General features: G+C 42.9%; 1 protein-coding gene across 1 annotated transcript; it reads right to left on the bottom strand.

The window, feature by feature from the left end:
• Positions 1-13362: 13362 nt before the first annotated feature.
• On the bottom strand, positions 13363-17320 carry b3gnt7l (UDP-GlcNAc:betaGal beta-1,3-N-acetylglucosaminyltransferase 7, like). The gene has a single exon (XM_060852158.1). The coding sequence runs from the start codon at positions 16910-16912 to the stop codon at positions 15575-15577; it is 1338 nt and encodes a 445-aa protein (XP_060708141.1). The 5' UTR covers positions 16913-17320; the 3' UTR covers positions 13363-15574.
• Positions 17321-18363: the final 1043 nt, after the last annotated feature.

Raw genomic sequence — 18363 nt, 5'->3', positions numbered from 1 at the left:
GGTTTAAGGATCATCTCCTTGTTTTTTTTATCTGGCCTAAGGCTTGGGCACAGTCCGGGTTTGAAGGAGCTGTGAAGGAGGGGATGGGTAGGGTGAGTGCCCCCTATGGGCAGGGGGAAGAGTCTTCCATTCAAGGTTTTATAGTTGACTTTCTTTGTAGTTTTTTGGTAGTAATAGTTGTTTATAGTTATGATAGAGTAGTTTTTCTATATGTAGTTTTTCGATTCTATGAATCTTTATTTACTTAAGCTCGGTGCTTTGTAAGCAGTGTTCTCCCTCCGAGGGGTTCAAGGGTCTCTGAAAGGGGATATGGCTAAGGGTCTTATTAAATGGTGCACCTGGAACATTAAGGGAAGTCATTCACCTGTTAAAAGGAAAAAAAATGCTTTCTAGACTTAAGAGGAAAAGGGTTGATAGTCTTTGTTGCAGGAAACCCATCTTGATGATGGGGGACACCTGAAATTACAACAGGGGGGTTATGACTGAGTATTCTTTTCATCTTTTACTACTAAAAGTAGGGGAGTGGTGGTACTTATCCAGAAAAATCTTCTGTCCACGTTATTAAAGCAGTTGAAAGATGAGCAAGGATGGTTTGTGATACTTGAAGCCCTGATACATGGAGAGGAATATGGCATTTTAAACATCTACTGTCCTCTGGCACATCCCCTCAAATTTTTGATTAGTGCTTTCTCTAAGTTGAGTGCTTTTGGAACATGGCATATTATTATGGGGGGGGGATTTTAATTGTCTTTTGGATCCGACAATAGACAGTGTGCCTTGTGGACCCTCAGCTATTTCTTCGCAGGCCAAGCAGGTGGTTAACTTATGCAAGGAGTTGGGGCTGGTGGATATTTGAAGATGTCTTCACCCTACCGGCAGGGACTTCACCTTTTTTTCAAACCCACATATATGTCACACGAGGATTGACCTCTTTCTGGCCCCCTCAGCCCTTCTGGATTCAATTATGGGTTGTAAAATTGGGAATATAGCAATCTCTAATCACACGGCAGTATATTTGGAGGTTAAGGCCAAGAGTGAAGGGCTAGGACTGCGGCACTGGCGTTTGGACCCTTTTCTCCTTAAGGATTTGAAATTTGTGGAATCATTTTTGAAGGAGTTTCAGGAATTTTTGACTATCAACTCAGGCACGGCTAGTAGTCCCAGTGTTATGGGAGACTGCTAAGGCCTTTGATAGGGGATTAGCTATTTACTGTTCGGCTAGCTGGAAATGACAGAAGGAGGAACAACAGTGTCTACTTGAGATGCGGTTGAAAGCCACCAATGCAGCACATTGACTGAGCTACAGCAGATCACAGCCCTCCGGGCTGCCTTGAATTGAATACTGACTTAAAACGCAAAGAAAGAACTTGCTTTTGCTAGACAAAGGCTGTTCGAATTTGGGGATAGGCCAGGGAAGTATTTCACATACCTAACTAGGAAAAAGTGTTCTCCCCAATCCATCACTGCAATCAGAGATAGCGCTGGGGTCCTTACATACGATGCTAAAAGATTAATGAGGCTTTTCCGAGCTTTTATTCTGAATTGTATCAGTCTGATGGTTGCGAAGACAGGAAGGATAAAATGGAGACCTTTTTTAAGAACCTGGACCTCCCAGGAGTAACCTTGGAACAGGCCTCCCTCCTTAATGCCCCCTTGACAGTTCAGGAAATACAGGAAGCAGCTACGTAACTTCAGAGTGGGAAAGCGCTTGGCCTTAATGGTCCCCTGGGTGAGTTTTATAAGGAGTTTATAGGGATTCTGTCAGGGCTGGTGTTGGAGATGTACAATCACTCCTATATGCATGAATGCCTACCACCATTTTTGAGAGAAGCTAATATTTCCTTAATTCTTAAGAAGGGGAAAGTTACTGAGGATTGTGGCTCATACAAGCCCATCACTCTATTAAATTCAGATTTCAAGATTCTGTCCAAGATTCTGGCACTGAGTTTGGAAAGGGTGTTGCCCCATATTATTAAAGAGGACCAGACAGGCTTTATAAGGGGTCGTAGGTCCTCTAATAATATTAGAAGGCTGCTGAATATGGTCCAAGTTTGTCAATAATGATTGATTTCCTTAGATGCAAAGAAAGCATTTGACCAGGTGGAATGGCCATATATCTTTTATGTCTTAGAACAGTTTGCGTTGGGTGGAATCTTTGCTAGGTGGGTAGGGGTTTTATATCACCTGGCCGCGGTCATCACCAACGGGGTGAAGTCTGGGAATTTTCGGATGGGTAGGCGTAGTCGGCAAGTCTGCCCCCTCTCACCGTTGTTGTTTACGCTGGTGATAGAGCCGCTGGCAGAGGCCATTTGTCAGAACATCTACATAACTGCTCCAGAATGGAATCGAGGGCACACAAGATTACACTGTGTGCAGATGATGTCCTTCTGTTTTTATCGAACCCAATGACCTCCGTACCCCATTTGGTACAATGTATCAATTCATTTGGGGCTATTTCAGGATATAAAATTAACTTTGCAAAATCGGAAGCTATGCCTTTGGGGAACCTTAAGGATATGCCAGAAGTTGAAGGTGGCCCTAAGTTCCCTTTTAAGTGGTCACGAGCAGGGTTCCGATACCCAGGCATTTTTATTATCCCCATGTTTGATCTGTTATTTCCGACCAAATTTGCTCACTTGCTCAACAAGATTAGGCGAGATCTCCAGAGATGGAAGGCCCTTCCAATTTCATGGCTGGGCCGAATATCTCTCATTAAGATGAATGTTCTTCGTTGTTTGCTTTATCCTATACATATGCTCCCTATAATGTTTCCCAGGTCAACGCTGCGGAAGCTTATGGGGTGGTTTGGTTCCTTTGTCTGGCATCGTGGACGCCCTTCATGCAACTTACTAAATTGCAGTTGCCTCAAGGAGGGGGATGAGTTGATTTCCCAAACATCAGAAGGTATCAATTGAGTTCCCTGCTGTCCTTTGTCTGCGATTGGGTAGGTAACAATCCAAACACAATATGGCTGGATATTGAGGCCTCCCAAGCAAGTGCCCTCTTATTAACCTGTTGTTCATGGATAAAATGAGGACAGTTATGGACCACTGCCGGAACCCCACTGTCATTAGTACAGTCAAGGCATGGAGGGCAATGCATCAGAGTGAGGGTTGTTTATCCAAGACTTTGCCACTTACACCTATAGTTGGCATGTCTGGGTTCCAACCAGGGACGATGGACTCAGGGTTCAAACTATGGGCAGTGAGAGGAGTGTCTAGTTCAGGAGACTTGCTTGATGGGAGGTTATGATGTCTTTTGAGTAACTGAGCCACAAAAACAGGTTACCCAGCAGAAATCTTCTTTGTTTTTTTTCAGGTTAGGGATGTCATCCAGAAGAAGACTACGCTTCTCACTAAGCCCTATAAGCCCGATACAGAGAGGTTGTTGCTACATTCCATAAGCACCCTTTCGGTTAGTGCCTGCTGGGTGGCAGGGCCTGGTATAATATTAAACGGTTATGTGATGTCTTGGTGCAATAGTTAGGAGTGGAGATCTCGTCTGAAACATGGGAGAACATGTGGGAGAATACTCAAAAGAGCTCAATCTGTAATAGGACATGCACTACGCAGTTAAAAGTTCTGCACAGGGCTCATCTGGCACCAGAGCACCTGGCAAAGTTTAAGAAAGGGGCATCGTCAGTGTGCCACAAATATAAAATAAGTGTAGGTACTCTTACCCATTGCTTCTGGACATGCCGCAGGCTCCGTGTTTATCGGAGTGCTGTGGCGGGAGAGATAGGGAGGGTATTGAGGACTGAAGTCAAAGTAGACCCAATACCTCTCTTCTTAGGTCTACTGAATTTACCATCTTTAGACGGGCATGGGAAGAAACTATTTAATATTTTTGCATACTGTGCACGGAAGAATATTCTGATGAATTGGGTGTCTGAGAACCCGCCGGGTTTGCTGGGATGGCAGAAATTAATTATGGAGCACATTCCCCTGGACGTTTTTACAAACATGATGCACCACACAACAGACCATTTTTATAAGACATGGCAGCCCTACTTGAGTTATTTGGATATAGATTTGTCAGTTATCTTAAATAGGGCGCTTGTTTAACCAGGATGGTTAGATTTGTCAAGCCCTGGGCCCTGGAGGGGTCTACCAAGTTAATACGAGTAGATATACAATGCTCCCATTCCTCTGTTTGGGAGCTTTGTGCTGAGCATAGCTGTTCTGTATTTTTTGGCTTTTTTTTTGTTTTTTTTTTGCTTTTCTGTTATTTTTCTGGTGTTGCTTTACACAGTGTTAGGGTTTGTTTTGTAGGGTAGGTTAATAGTTAGTAGGCAGTAGTTGTATTGTAATTTGTGGGTTTTTTTCTTTTTATCATACTGATATTTGTTATTGATCGTATTTTTCAATAATTTTGTATGTTTGTAAAGTTAAAAAATTTGCTAATAAATATATTTACAAAAAAACATCTTTTTGCGCTGTGCACAAACACACTCACAAAATCAAAGGAACTGACTTATATGAGCTTGTGTGGGACCTTTCACATTTCTATGCAGGTGTGTGGCCACATACAAATTGGATAGATGTTTAAAACTGCTGGCACATGCACTGTAGGAACAGGCCTCCTTTCCTCTGCATTATTCTATGATTCACAGTTTTACTCAATATACATATTAGAGACATCCTGAGTGACATCACATATTGCTTTCAATTCATACCTTGAATAGTAAAAAGGCCAAATTGTTGAAATACTCAACTTGAATCTTGGATCAACTTATAGGTCACCTTTTTTAAAACCTAGAAAATGATCCTTACAAAAAACATATTGGCTCTGGAAGGAGTATTATATAGATTTATCAGCAGGTCTCCATTTATAAAGCTGACCCAGAGGCATTGCATGTAAAATTTTCAATTTGCGACATGGGTATTTTGCTGGTGCTGGTTACTACTTTTAAAAAAAGAAAAAAATGTCACATTGATTTTGGTGGTGACAAGGGGTTTAGTTGCTTGTGATAACATTTCTGGCTTAAAAAAAGACAGACCAGCAGGGCATTGGTAGACATCCAGCTCATGGCCGATGTTGTCTGTTGCCTGAAAATGCAGCGGTGGGACCCAATGTCATACACCACTTGGAGGATGCTCAATGTGCAATAGAATCCTGTCTCCTGTTCAGATAGAATTTCACATTGGCCCCAGGGTCCAGAACTTCCATAGGAGCCCACGCCCTGTAACCAGAGCCGCCTCTTGGGTATAGAATATGGAACATAGAACAGTACAGCACAATGCAGGCCCTTTGGCCCTCGATGCTGTGCCAGCCTTCTATCCTACTTTAAATTCAGACTAACGTACATACCCTTACAATTATCATCTACTGCATCCATTGCACTCGGTGTGGTCTCCTCTACATCGGGGAGACAGTACGCCTTCTTGCGGATCGTTTCAGAGAACATCACTGCGACACTAACACTCACCGTCCTGTGGCTGAACACTTCAACTCCCCCTCCCAATCTGTCAAGAACATGCAGTACTGGACCTTCTCCACCACTAAACTGTTATCACCTGACGCCTGGAGGAGGAACAAAAAGTGAGGTCTGCAGATGCTGGAGATCAGAGCTGAAAATGTGTTGCTGGTTAAAGCACAGCAGGTTAGGCAGCATCCAAGGAACAGGAAAACAGGAACAGGAATCATTCCTGATGAAGGGCTCTGGCCCGAAACGTCGAATTTCCTGTTCCTTGGATGCTGCCTAACCTGCTGTGCTTTAACCAACAACACATTTTCAGCCTGGAGGAGGAACGCCTCATATTCCGCCTGGGAACACTGCAACCACACAGGACAAATGTGGATTTCAAAAGCTTCCTCATTCCCGTTCCCCCACATTGTCCCAGTCCCAAGCCTCCAATTCAGCACCTCCCTCCAGACCCGTCCATCACTGCTACCTCTGACCTATCACCTCCTCCCTCACCTTCATCCATCTATTGCTTTCCCTGCTACCCACCTCACCACCCCCTCCCATTTATCTCTCAGCCCCGACCCATAAGCCTCATTCCTGATGAAGGGCTTATCCCCGAAACATCGATTCTCCTGTTTCTTGGACACTGCCTGACCTGCTGTGCTTTTCCTTCACCACGCTCTTAACTCTGATCTCCAGCATCTGCAGTCCTCACTTTCTCCTGACTTACATGCCCTACATTTTACTATCATCCATGTGCCTATCCAAGAGTGGCTTAAAAGTATCTAATATATCTGACTCTACAACCACTGCTGGCTGTGCATTCCACTCTCTGAGTAAAGAACCTACCTCTGACATCTCCCCCGAAGAAAAGGTGTTCAACATCAGCTTCCTGGAATTGGGTTTACACTTACTTTACCTGAAATTACAATTGCTATGAGGCATAGGCTGCATTCAAATCTTGTACTCGGTTTGTCTTGCAATGGGTCAATCAACCATTGCCCATAAATACTTCATAATTTCTGATCTCCACAGAACAAATCTGACATCAGGTAAAGTCTGTAACTACAGGAATGGAAGTGGGTCCGAAAAGTAGAAAAGAACAGACTTCAGCGATATGTGCCATATAATTATGGGTGTCTCTCATTCAGTGTTTCCTCTTTTGGTTTCAACTGCTCATGATCAAGGGATTGGCAAACAGGGAAAAACATAAGTACAGACATTTTCTCACTTCATTATGTAATACACCACAGAGTTAAGTTTCTTTATTCAGTCTTCCTTAATGTGAGATAAATTACAAATTTAGAAAAAAAAATTCAATAAAAAATTCTTCACATTAAAAGAATTCACCACATTATTCATAATATCATAAGTACGACATCACAGTGCATTTCAAGAAATATTGAAAGCAAAGGTCATTTTAATATTAGACAGTTTAACTTTCATTTACTTAAGGGAGAAGTTATACTTTCTCTTAAAACTTGCTTCAGCCATGGAAGGTAGAGACACTTTCTTACTTGGTACATAAAGCCATTTGATCCGAACTGAAGCAGTCTGCAGCTTTTGGATTTACACTTAGTAAATTAAATTGTCTAAAGTAGGTTTAAAACTTTTAAACGAGTCACTTTGTGGAAGTGTTCATCTGTTGAGCAAAATGAAACTTTAGCAGAAAATTCAACAGTATCAGATAAACATGACTTATAAACGTACCACTCCCATTGCCAAGCAGCGCAGATGCAATTCAGAGCATTCTAGAATCATTCAATGATTCATTATTATAGAGTCTAGAGTCATACAGTATGGAAACAGACCCTGTGGTCCTACCAGTCCATGCCGAACATAATCCTAAACTAAACTAATGCCATCTGCTATCTCTTAGCCCATATCCATCCAATCCTTTCCTATTCATGTACTTATCCAAATGTCTTTTAAATGTTGTAATTGTACCCGCATCTATCACTTTCTTAGAAGGTTCATTCCACGCTTAAATCACCCTCTGTGTAAAATATTTGTCTCATGTCTTTTTTTAAAATCTCTCTCCTCTCATCTTAAACGTGTGCTCCCACAAACTCCTTATCTTGGGGAAAAGACAACTACCATCAACCAGAATTGGACACAGTATTCCACAAGAGGCCTCATCAATGTTTTGTACAACCTCACTTTGATGTCTCAACTCCTGGACTCAAGCAACTAAGCATTGAAGGCAAGTGTGCCAAATGACTTTTCATGTGACACAAATTTTAAAAACTTATGTACCTGCAGCCCTTGGTTCCTCTGTTCTAAACTATCCAAGGCCCTACCATTAATTGTATACATTCTACCCTTGTTTGTTGTACCAAAATACAATATGTCACAGCTATTCAGACTGAAGTCCATCTGCCATTTTTAAACCCATTGACCCATTTGATCAAGATCTCAAGTGTATTCATAACCTGTTTGATTCCAGAGATTCAGCAACTGCAAAATACACATTCCCAAATAGCATTCACTATAAATGGAAACAATATCCAGAATCAAATTTTAAAAGCAAGACCGCCCTCAAATTTTTACCTTATTTAATGGTGCGTTGTGAATGTCTTTACCATATATTCCAGATATAGGAATGTTTGTGAAAGGAGACTATATTAGTTTACTGTGGAAATTAACTGTTTTAAGACCACAATAATTCAAACCTTTCATCATTCTCTCTATAATTCAAGCAATGCCACCAATTATTTTTTGAAGAAAGGTTATGCTACCAACAGAACAGTTTATTCTTTTATCAGTTGGTTACACCATCTTGCCTCAGGAGGCCTCTTCTCTATCCACATGCAGGTATACTAGTCCTAACTTAAAGTTGTGGTTGCTTTCCTGAAAACTGGGACTTAAAATGAAACATTGTTTCTTATAGGAACCTATGTAAAAAGCTGGAGTTAGGTTCTGAAGGACCTTCTCTTTTAGAGAGAAAACATTACACCCTGTAAGTTTAAACATACTACATTGTTAAATCCCTACATTATGAACTGAAGTCATTTCCAAAACAAAATTAATTTTAAAATGCAACTTCACTTCACCTGACAATGGAGCTGCACTCCAAAACCTTATGATTTCAAATAAACCTTGTGGACTATAACTTGGTTTCTTTTTTCCAATTAATTTACCCGTTGACCCTTTCACTACTATGTGAGTTGTGTCATCCCACTTCACAAACAGGTTTTTTTTTGTCTCTGGCTAGGTTAGCATTGAATTGCCCATCCCTGTTAAGAGTCAACCACATTGTTGTGCATCTGGAGTCACATGTAGATCAGACCAGTAAAACTGACAATTTCCTTCCCTAAAGAATATTAGTGAACCAGAAGTGTTTTTTTTCTACAATTGACAATGCATTCATGGTCTCATTAAACTCTTAATTCCAAAATGTTATTGATTTCAAATTCCATCATCCACCGTGGTAGGCTTTAAACCCTGGTCCCAAGGACATTACTTGGGTCTCTGCTTAACATCCAGCAATAATACACCGGTTGCACATGGATAGCAGTGAGTTGAGGGGTGCGTACGTTAAGTTATTTTATTTTACGTTAAGATTAACCCTCGGCACAACATTGTGGGCCAAAGGGCCTGTTCTGTTTTCTATATTCTATTTTCTAACTAGGCCATTGCCTCAAATAGGTTTGTGCCCTGGTGTCCTTGAAGAAGGACCACACAGTGCCCATCAATGCTCTTGATGCCTTTTGAGAGAGGTAAGCACCATGGAGGATATTTTCCCCTCCAACTCCATTTTGATTTAATCCCTTCCTGCTCTCCATACCACATCCCCCAACACCCTCCTCCCATCCCTCCCCTCCCACCTCACCCCCCCACTCATCCTCCCCCCAACTTTGATTGTTTGCATTCCTCATAAGGGGCTTTGCTTGTAAGCATGGAATTTTTTACTAGTGGTGGTTAACTGGTTACAAAAAAAGGAAAAATAGTCATGATTTTTATACCGCAAAGGTGCTCAATGGTGTGCGATAACACTTCTGGACAGAGAAGAAGAAGAAAAAAGCAGACCTCCAATATATCTGCAGATCTATCCATCCAGGGCTGGGTTTTAGCTTATGTGTGCCATGAATAATGACTCTATTTTGATGTTCTGCTATAAATGATGTTCCTTTCCAGTTGGGCTTCCTGAATTACTACACCCAGTTTCTATGGCATTCATCTGCTTTGTTTTCAGTGTTTTAGACCTGTGGAATTGGAACAAGCATAATTTATAATCCTTCAGAAATTGTAGCTTTGATTACTGAAGGAGATTGATTTTTTTCCCCTGGAAAAGTTACTATGAAAAATGAAATACTACAATATCATTGAAAAAAGATCCACAATAGCTATCAACATATTGTCCCCTCGAATGTGCTCAACACCCTTTCCCGCAAGATCTTGCTTGGTGAAAGTCTCTTTGTTAAACAATTATGAAAATCTTTCATAGAAACTCTCTCACAGAATCTCCCTGGACACAAATCCACATCCTTTAGTGTAATGGCAGGGCTCGCCACAGAGAAAGAGACTTATTCACATATTTTGGTTCCATCCCAAAATCATTCATTTTTTTTTGAAAAGCAGGTACTAAGAAGATAATTAAGTACATTAACTAGTCAGACCATAAGGAAATAGTCAGTATTTTGTCATTTGGGACTTGGACAGGAAGCAGTCTTGGACCAGAGTGTGGAAAAAGCACTGTTTTTTGGAGTCTGAAAGTGCAGTTTTCAGTTGCCTAGTTAGTCCAAACTTCAAACATGTACTGATTAATGACTTCGCTTTCTCAGGTTTAGGGACTGGGGCAAACACACAGCAAACTCATTGTATACAAAAATGCAAGAAAACTTGAGTACTTTTAAAACGCATGATTTGAAAATGATAATTCCGAAAGTGAATTGCAAATAAATTTTCTTGGAAATATAGTCAATAGAAAAATTAAGAGCAGGAGGTAATGCAACATAGTGTCTGTTCTGACAAAATAAAGAACTTCTGCTCTTCTAAGTCTCCAGGCTTAAGGCTTTCAATATCTCAAGCCACAGTAGGCAAACTATGCAAAACTATCCTTACGGTTTAGAAGACTGTTGATCTCAGATGTCTTGAGCTTTACAGATGATGTTTTATTCAATTTGAATTTGTTTACTCTAGAAGCAGTTGCTGAGCTTTGATGCCGGCAGCCAAAAGCCTATGCATGGCAATTTTCAAAAGTTGATGGCTAATGGCACTATGATAAATCACAGGCATTATCAATGACAACTAATCAGCTAATGTGGTAAATTTGGGAAATTGTGGCCAAGATTATACAATAGCTCATTAGCTGATCTGAATAATTAGCCGTGTATAATAAAGGGTGTGTTTTTGTTGGGGCTCTTGTGGTGCAGTTTTAGCATCTCTAACATTGTCTAATTCCTTCCTGCCCCAGAGGTAAGTAACAACAACTCTGGACAGATTGATCAGAAAATGCCTATACTTATGATGCTTGTTAGGCTAGAAGTCTGAGTTCAAATCGCACCTCAGATTGTAATAACCCAGGAGATATCATGACACATCCAACCAGGTTGGAAAAAATAATACAACTGGGTGGCATCATATCAGTGACTCAATATACTATGATAACTTGATGATTAGCCATTAAAGAATGGATCAAATAAAAGGGATGAAGGGGTTTAAAAGATCAGAGACCGTGGTTACGTTAGAGCTCGGGTGTCTCTGGAAAAGGAGCACGCGATGCCCACCGATACCCTGGAGTTATTCAGGGAGAGGTGGATGCCACAGAGAGTGGAGTGCATTATTTCCCCCTCCATTATTTGATCCCTGCCCTCCCCTTCACTGTTTGATCATGCAGCATTGCCCTTTGATGTGAAGGGCACTGCTTGTCACTGGCCACTCGGGTATTTCCTTTCTTCCTGGTGATGGAAAATTGAATAAAGATTCGTGCACCTTGTCTTTCATTGTGTCTCACACCTGCACACAGCATGGGTGCTGGGGAAAATAAGCATTACCGCAGCTAGGCGGTATTGTGGGGAAAAAAAATTTTAAAAAGGAAAAAAAGAAAAATAAATAAACAGGAGGGTCAGAAGTTTGGCTCACTCCGAGAGCTGGCTCTTGAGGGAGCTGGACCAGTGTGTGTGTGCAAAAAGAAAAATAAAATAAAAGATCAGAGAAACAAGGTCTATCATCAGAGCAGCCTACAAGGTAACAGAGCATCATCAGGTGTGCTTCATTGGTTGCACTCACACCTCTTCAAATTTGGGAATTTAAGCCCCACTTCAGCACAAAATCTAGGCTGGCATTCTTACGTTACTGAGAATATGCTGCATATGCTGTCAAGAGTTGCAATTGTTCTGATGTAACATTCAACCCATGCTCCATATTGCCAGCTCTGGTAGGCGTAAGATATTATGGCACTCTTGCCTAAACCAAAGGTGGGAGGGCAGTTTCTACCTTGTCGATACTTACCTTTCGACCAATGCCACAAAACCATATCATTGCTGTAAAAGGTGAAATATGCAGATGCTGGAAATCTGAACCAAAAACAATGCACTGGAGCAACCCAGCAGCATCAATGCAATGAGAAACAGCCATTAAGTGATTTGGATGTGAAGTTCCAAAAAACAATCTTTAGGATCTCAAGATTTCTCTTTCTCCACAGAAGTATTCTACCTACTGGGATTCTCTAGCATTTTCAGTTTTATTACACATTTCCCTCATGAACTTTGTATGGTATGATCTACCTGTACTGCATGCAAAACAAAACATTTCACTGTGCCGAGGTACATGACAGTAATGAGATCAAATCAGATCAAATCATTGCTGGGTTTTGTGTGATATGCAAATTGGCTCCCTGATTCCTGGCACAGCAGTTCAAAAGCATTTTGGGATGGCTTGGTTGTGAATAGTTATGCAATTTTCTTCAATAGGAATGTCAGATTTTAATCCACTTGTCATTGCCAGAAGTGAAAGCAAAGGTCAAGCAAATCTATTTTTTTAAACCTTTTGCTTGAATTATTACTTTCATATAAATTTCTATTTTGAATTAAAGCTTGGTTTGTTTGCTAAATTACAGGCCCATTTTAAGCAGTCTTCAACTGGACTGGTGGCAATTCTAGAACCAAGTCAAATCTCAAAATTTTACATTTTGAAGTCAAGGCAGCAAATACACCATGACAAGCTTGGTATTTATTTGCAAGGGTTTTATTTGCGTAAGTCGCCGGAGGTCTCTCTGCCAGGCGCTGTCCTCGTTGGAAAGGGTGGGCCAGCAGCCAGACTGTCAAAGTCTTTGCCAATGCCCAAGCAAGTAAATTATGAAAACACACTTCTCTTTGTACTGTTCCACACGCACTTCCCACAGCAGGAGATCACTAAACAACAATTCACATTAAGAACACAAACCAATTGTTTTCCACTCTCATCTGGCCCCCCTCAACTTGTCTGACCAAAGACTGAGAGAAAGTGAGGACTGCAGATGCTGGAGATCAGAGCTGAAAAATGTGTTGCTGGAAAAGCGCAGCAGGTCAGGCAGCATCCAAGAAGGAGAATCGACGTTTCGGGCATAAGCGTGAAGAAGGGCTTATGCCCGAAATGATGATTTTCCTGCTCCTTGGATGCTGCCTGACCTGCTGCGCTTTTCCAGCAACACATTTTTCTGACCAGAGACTGAACCTGGATTGTGGATTTTTATTGAAAATGCACCAGAAGCCAATCAAGTACACTTTTATCCCAATTTTCAAGAAATAAATATTTAATTACTAAGGGAGATTAGACATCTGCCACACAAATGACTACCTAGAAACCAATGGATAAAGTTTAGTCGAGAGAACGAATAATAGTATAATTAATCTAAATTGTCCACATTAGTAGAAAATGTCTACATTATTACTAGTCATACTTACAAACAGCATTGTACTAATTGCTGGTTTCTGTCATGCAAATGCAGAAATATAGCATACAGTTAAAGAAAATTGTCTTTAAAACTTTTTATTGGTTATATTTTAATGTACATTTCAATTTATTTATTTTGGCAAAATTTTCAAACCATTTCCAATATCAAATGTCACTTCAACTAAAAGAAAAATTTCATACAAATTATTTTCATTGCTTTTATCAAAAAACAATCTGGATTTCAGAAGACATAATTGGTTTTAAATATTAAGACCCTTATTTTAAAAACTAACCATATACGTATAGGCAAGGAACACATGTCTATCGAATACACACCAGTCACGTTTGCATATTCCATTTCTCTCTTATATTAGTTGCCATTTTGAAATCAGCTGTCATTCAGATGGTACCTCAGCCGTGGGCTGGAGATCATGGAGTTAAATCCTATTACTGACATCCTAGCACACATGCCTCAATATGGAATGCTTTATAAGGTTTTCCTTGAGGAATGGAAGCCACGGAGTACAATGGAGTTGGCAGCAAGGATTTTCAATACCATGCACCTCAGCAATTTCATGGCTCCTTCATTAGGAACACTGAGCAGCATCTGAATCAAGTTAAGCAGAAATTAGCTGCCCTGACTATCAGGTGAGAGGGTCATTTTATGCAATGTTAGCCTCTCGAGTACTTCACATCTTAATTTTTAATCAAATATATTAATATCTGGAAGGATATATTGTATATTCATGATTACATCATGAAATTAAAGAGTTTGATTTGCTGTCAGATCAATAACTAGGGGTATCTTAAATGATGAATCAGTACACAAAAAGGAAATTATTTCACTTTCTCACCATGTTTTTTCCTCTAAATCCATTGTACTGTAAACATATATGACCAAAACCTACATTAGATTTATGTAGCCCTGAAATTCCTGGGCTAATTGGGATTATACATCAGCAGCAGAATCAATGCTGAGCCCAGTATTGCCCTAAATTCTGCCAGAGATTAAAAGCACCACTGTTTGTAGAGGCCACCTGGCCAGATCCATCATTCATCAGTAAATCTTGGCAGCCCCACCATCAATACTCTCGATGCCTACTGGAGGAGGTGCAGTCCATATCAGCACCAAGTACCAGATTCTTAAATGCAAATGATTGTTGCACCAAGTTCCATTTACTGAAAACAGCCAATTTTGAAATAAAACATTATTCTGGATTTCCTAATTCCCCCTATCAAGGTTAGATGACCCAGAAATTACACTGGCATTAGTCATTTCAAACAACAACTTCAACCCAAGCTCGGGTTTGGAATTGGATGTGGAGCAGACTGACAACTAGAGCTCCCATTGCTCCATAATTCTTGTGTTTGGCATCTCGGGCATTTCAGCTGTGCACAAATTAACTTCAATGATCAACTCATAAACTACATTTTTATTTAGTTAGGGGTTGGGAGATGGTGGTGGGAAAATGAAAAATTAAACTAATAGTTTGCACATTAGAGTTTCCCCAGTTTAATGCAGTCACTCAAAAACAGTTCACAGAATAGATTTATTCAGGTTTTATTTTAGTTTTTCTTTCCTCCTGTCAGTATTTTTTTGTGACGGTACTATCATTTCTGCTTTATTATGCCATTCTAAAGTCCGCATCTGTTTCTATTGCTGAAGTAACCAATGGTAGCTGAATCAGACCAGAAAAGTTACATCTTCTATTTATTGTATCTAAAGTTCGTTAGTTTATTCGATGTCAATTTAGGCGCGGCTCATCGCCCCAGGCCAGGCTTCCTCTTTTGATCTTTATCAGGTTCTGCATTCTTGGGTTCAGTTACTAGTACATTCATTTACTCAACATCCCATCACTAAAATATGAACAAGCCACTTGAGCATGTTATCACAGGCTAAATTTCATCCCTACAAATAAAAATACTTTCAGGAGAGGAGGAACAAAGGGGTAAAAGTTACTACCTTAATTCTGTAAAACGTATTCGATGTTTCCTACCCCCAAAAAAATTCGTTACACACAAAAACGTGTAAGAAAGGAAATTATGGTCTCCAGTTGAATCACCTGTAGATACGAAAGCTGAGGGGAGTGCAACTTTATACATAGAGTTTAAACAATGTAGTGTGTGCTAAAATACAGCAGTTTTTTTTTGTAAATGTCTATTCTATAAAGTACCTTAGCTCAGTTAAGTTTAATATCGGTGTCATTCATAGTAGGTCTCTCTTCACAACATCAAGCAGATTTCACAGGCTCAATGATTCGCTCCTTCAGGATCCGCGAGAAAGCATCGAGGTTACTCGTTCAAATTGACGAAAAATTTCTTGGCACAGACAAGAGTCGAGTTGTGGACGGTGTCCCACATACGGAGCAACCCCTCGGGGCTCAGTTTGTGGATGACCACCAGATTTTTGTAGAAGCACGGGTCGCTGTTCATGGGACTGACCCGGCGCTTGACGATGCCGAACGTCCTGAAGGCGTAGTGCAGCTGCGGCTTGACGCCGACCTTCTGCAGGCACATGCCCAGGTAGACGTCGTCGATGGGGTACAGCTCGATGCCCTCCGAGGCCACGAGCAGCCGGCGGGCCAGGGCCGACGCCATGAGGAAGCCGCCCCCGCCGGCGTAGGGCGGATACGGCCGGTCGTGCAGCTGCTTGGGGATGAAGTACTTGCTCTGGTGGTTGCGGATGGGCAGCGCGCGCGAAATGATGTCGCCCGCGAACAGGTTCTCGCACCGCGGCCCCTCGCTCTGCGACGCCAGGAATTCCAGAAGGTTCTCGGTGTTGACGAAGACGTCGTCGTCGCCCTTGAAGATGAAGCGGGTGCCGCGGCAGTAGATGTCGAACCACTTGAGGAAGTTGACCTCCTTGAGGGTCAGGTTGAAGAAGGTGTCCATGAAGTCCCACTGCAAGATGTCGCCGTACAGACGGTCCTCGTATTCCAGAAGCTTCTGCAGGTTCCTCCGGTCTTTGCCGGCGGCCGGCGTGCCCAGCAGGAAGACGGTCCTGATGCTGCGGCCGCCCACGGTGAGTTCCCTGCCCCAGGTCTTCCTCACGGCCGCCCGGCGGTCGTGTTGCTCAATGACCGACTTGACGGCGATGAGCAGGTGGGGCGACCCGGACTCCCGCTCTCCTCCCGGCGACGGCCGGCACTTTTCCGGGTGGTTGAGCAGCAGCGGGAAATAGCGGCAGTGCCGGTAAAGGACGTACTGCTGGAAGCGGCTGTCCAGCCCCGAGAACCAGGGCAGGCTCCGCACTGAGGCGTTCGGGCTGCACTCGGTGACCGTTACCTCCCAGGCCGGAGCCGGGCTGCTGAGATTCGCCAAGCCCCCTGAGGGACCGAGCTGTGCCTCCTCGGCCCCCGGAGCTGCCGCGCCCCCGACACTCCCGTTACTGGCAGCTCCGCTCCGGGAGAAGATGTTGTCGGCCTCCAGCCAGCCCCCCACCGCCACCTCGAGCTGCCTCCTGCCACCTCCTCTTCCTCCTCCGCCGGCGGAGGCCTCCCCCCGCAGCCCCGCGGCCGGGCTCAGGCCATCCCCCAGTTTGAGTTTCTGGAGGAGAGCCAGGGCGGCGAAGAACAGCGACAAGCTCAGCAGTGTCTTCAGGAGTTTCCTCTTGCGGAAGATGTAGTCCATGATCAGAGGGGGAAGGGGCTGAGTGAGACAGAGATAGAGAGGGGCGTGATCTCCCCCCCTCCTCCCTCGATCTCCCCTTCCCCCAGGCTGCAGGCGGAGTGGGCTCAGAGCGTCGGGCACTGCCCCAGACGCTGTCTTAACCAGCCCGTCTCCGGGTCGCCCGGGGAGCTGGAGCCCGGGCACATGGCCCCCTTTCCCGGCGAGAGTTTGGGAGAGGGATGTCCTTGATCCGAGAGAAAAGGCGGGGGTGGGTGGGGGTTAGTTAGACTGGTTGCGCTCCCTGGAGAGGACTCCCTGTCTTGCGGAGCAGAGGGCACAGAGCTGCTCACTCGGGGCTCTCAGCCACTAGACTGAGCTGGTTGCCAGAAGAGGAGGAGATTCAAGTTTTCCGACAAGAAGATTAATCTCCCGTTCACATTTCTCTCTCTTCCTCTCTTTCCCCTCCTCCTCTTGGTTCAGTGCGAATTTTATGTTGCGTTTGCGATGGTTTTTCTCACTGAAACTGCTGAATCATGCCTTTTGCACAAACCACATCTTCCAGACTGGCGGCCCTAATTGGGAATTCCTTGCCCTTTTTGCCAGTTTACCAGTTATAATTGTCGTTTCCAAATAATGCTTTCAGCTCCTTTCAGTTTATCTGTAAGGCAGTTACCTAAGTTGCCATTGCCACCAAACCAAAACATTAAAAGATTATGGGAACATAGAGTCATAGAGATGTACAACATAAAAACAGACCCCTTGGTCCAACTCGTCCATGCAGACCAGATATCCTACATTAATCTAGTCCCATTTGCCAGCATTTGGCCCATATCCATCTAACCCCTTCCTATTCATATACCCATCCAGATACCTTTTAAACATTATAATTGTACCAGCCTCCACCACTTCCTCTGGCAGCACATTCCATGAATGCACCACTCTATGCATGAACATGCCCTAAGATGGGGTACATACAATGAATAATAATGCAGTGACATTGCACAAATCATATTATTGGTAATATTGACTATCCTCCATTATACCATGCTCACCAGTCCTGGAGAGCCTCAAACATGCCAATAAACACAGCGTGTTCTCTTTCCAGATCCAGTTGCAAAACTGGAGTCAGTGGGAAATGGGGGGAAAATTCTAAGCTGGTTGGAGAAGTGTCTGGAACATAGGAAGGTGGTTGTGTTTGTTGGAGGTCAGTCATCTCAACTCTAAAATATCTCTGTAGGAGTTCCTCAGGATAGTATCCTCGGCCCAACCATCTTCAGCTGCTTCATCTTCCCTCCATCGTAAGGTCAGAAGTTCGCTCATGATTCTTCCAGCTGAATGAGTTGACTCTGACTGAGTGTTGCAGACTGGCACATTCCAAGGTCCAGGACTACATGTTGAGGGACGCGCTGAAGCTTGGGGCAGCTGCCGCCAAGGCGCGGTGGGGAAAGACCACCGTTTAACATTTGCCTGCC

The sequence above is a fragment of the Hemiscyllium ocellatum genome, chromosome 37, assembly GCF_020745735.1.
Source record: "Hemiscyllium ocellatum isolate sHemOce1 chromosome 37, sHemOce1.pat.X.cur, whole genome shotgun sequence".
Lineage (NCBI taxonomy): Eukaryota > Metazoa > Chordata > Chondrichthyes > Orectolobiformes > Hemiscylliidae > Hemiscyllium > Hemiscyllium ocellatum.
Note: the sequence above shows the minus strand (reverse complement) of the source record. Positions and strands in the feature narration are given on the sequence as shown.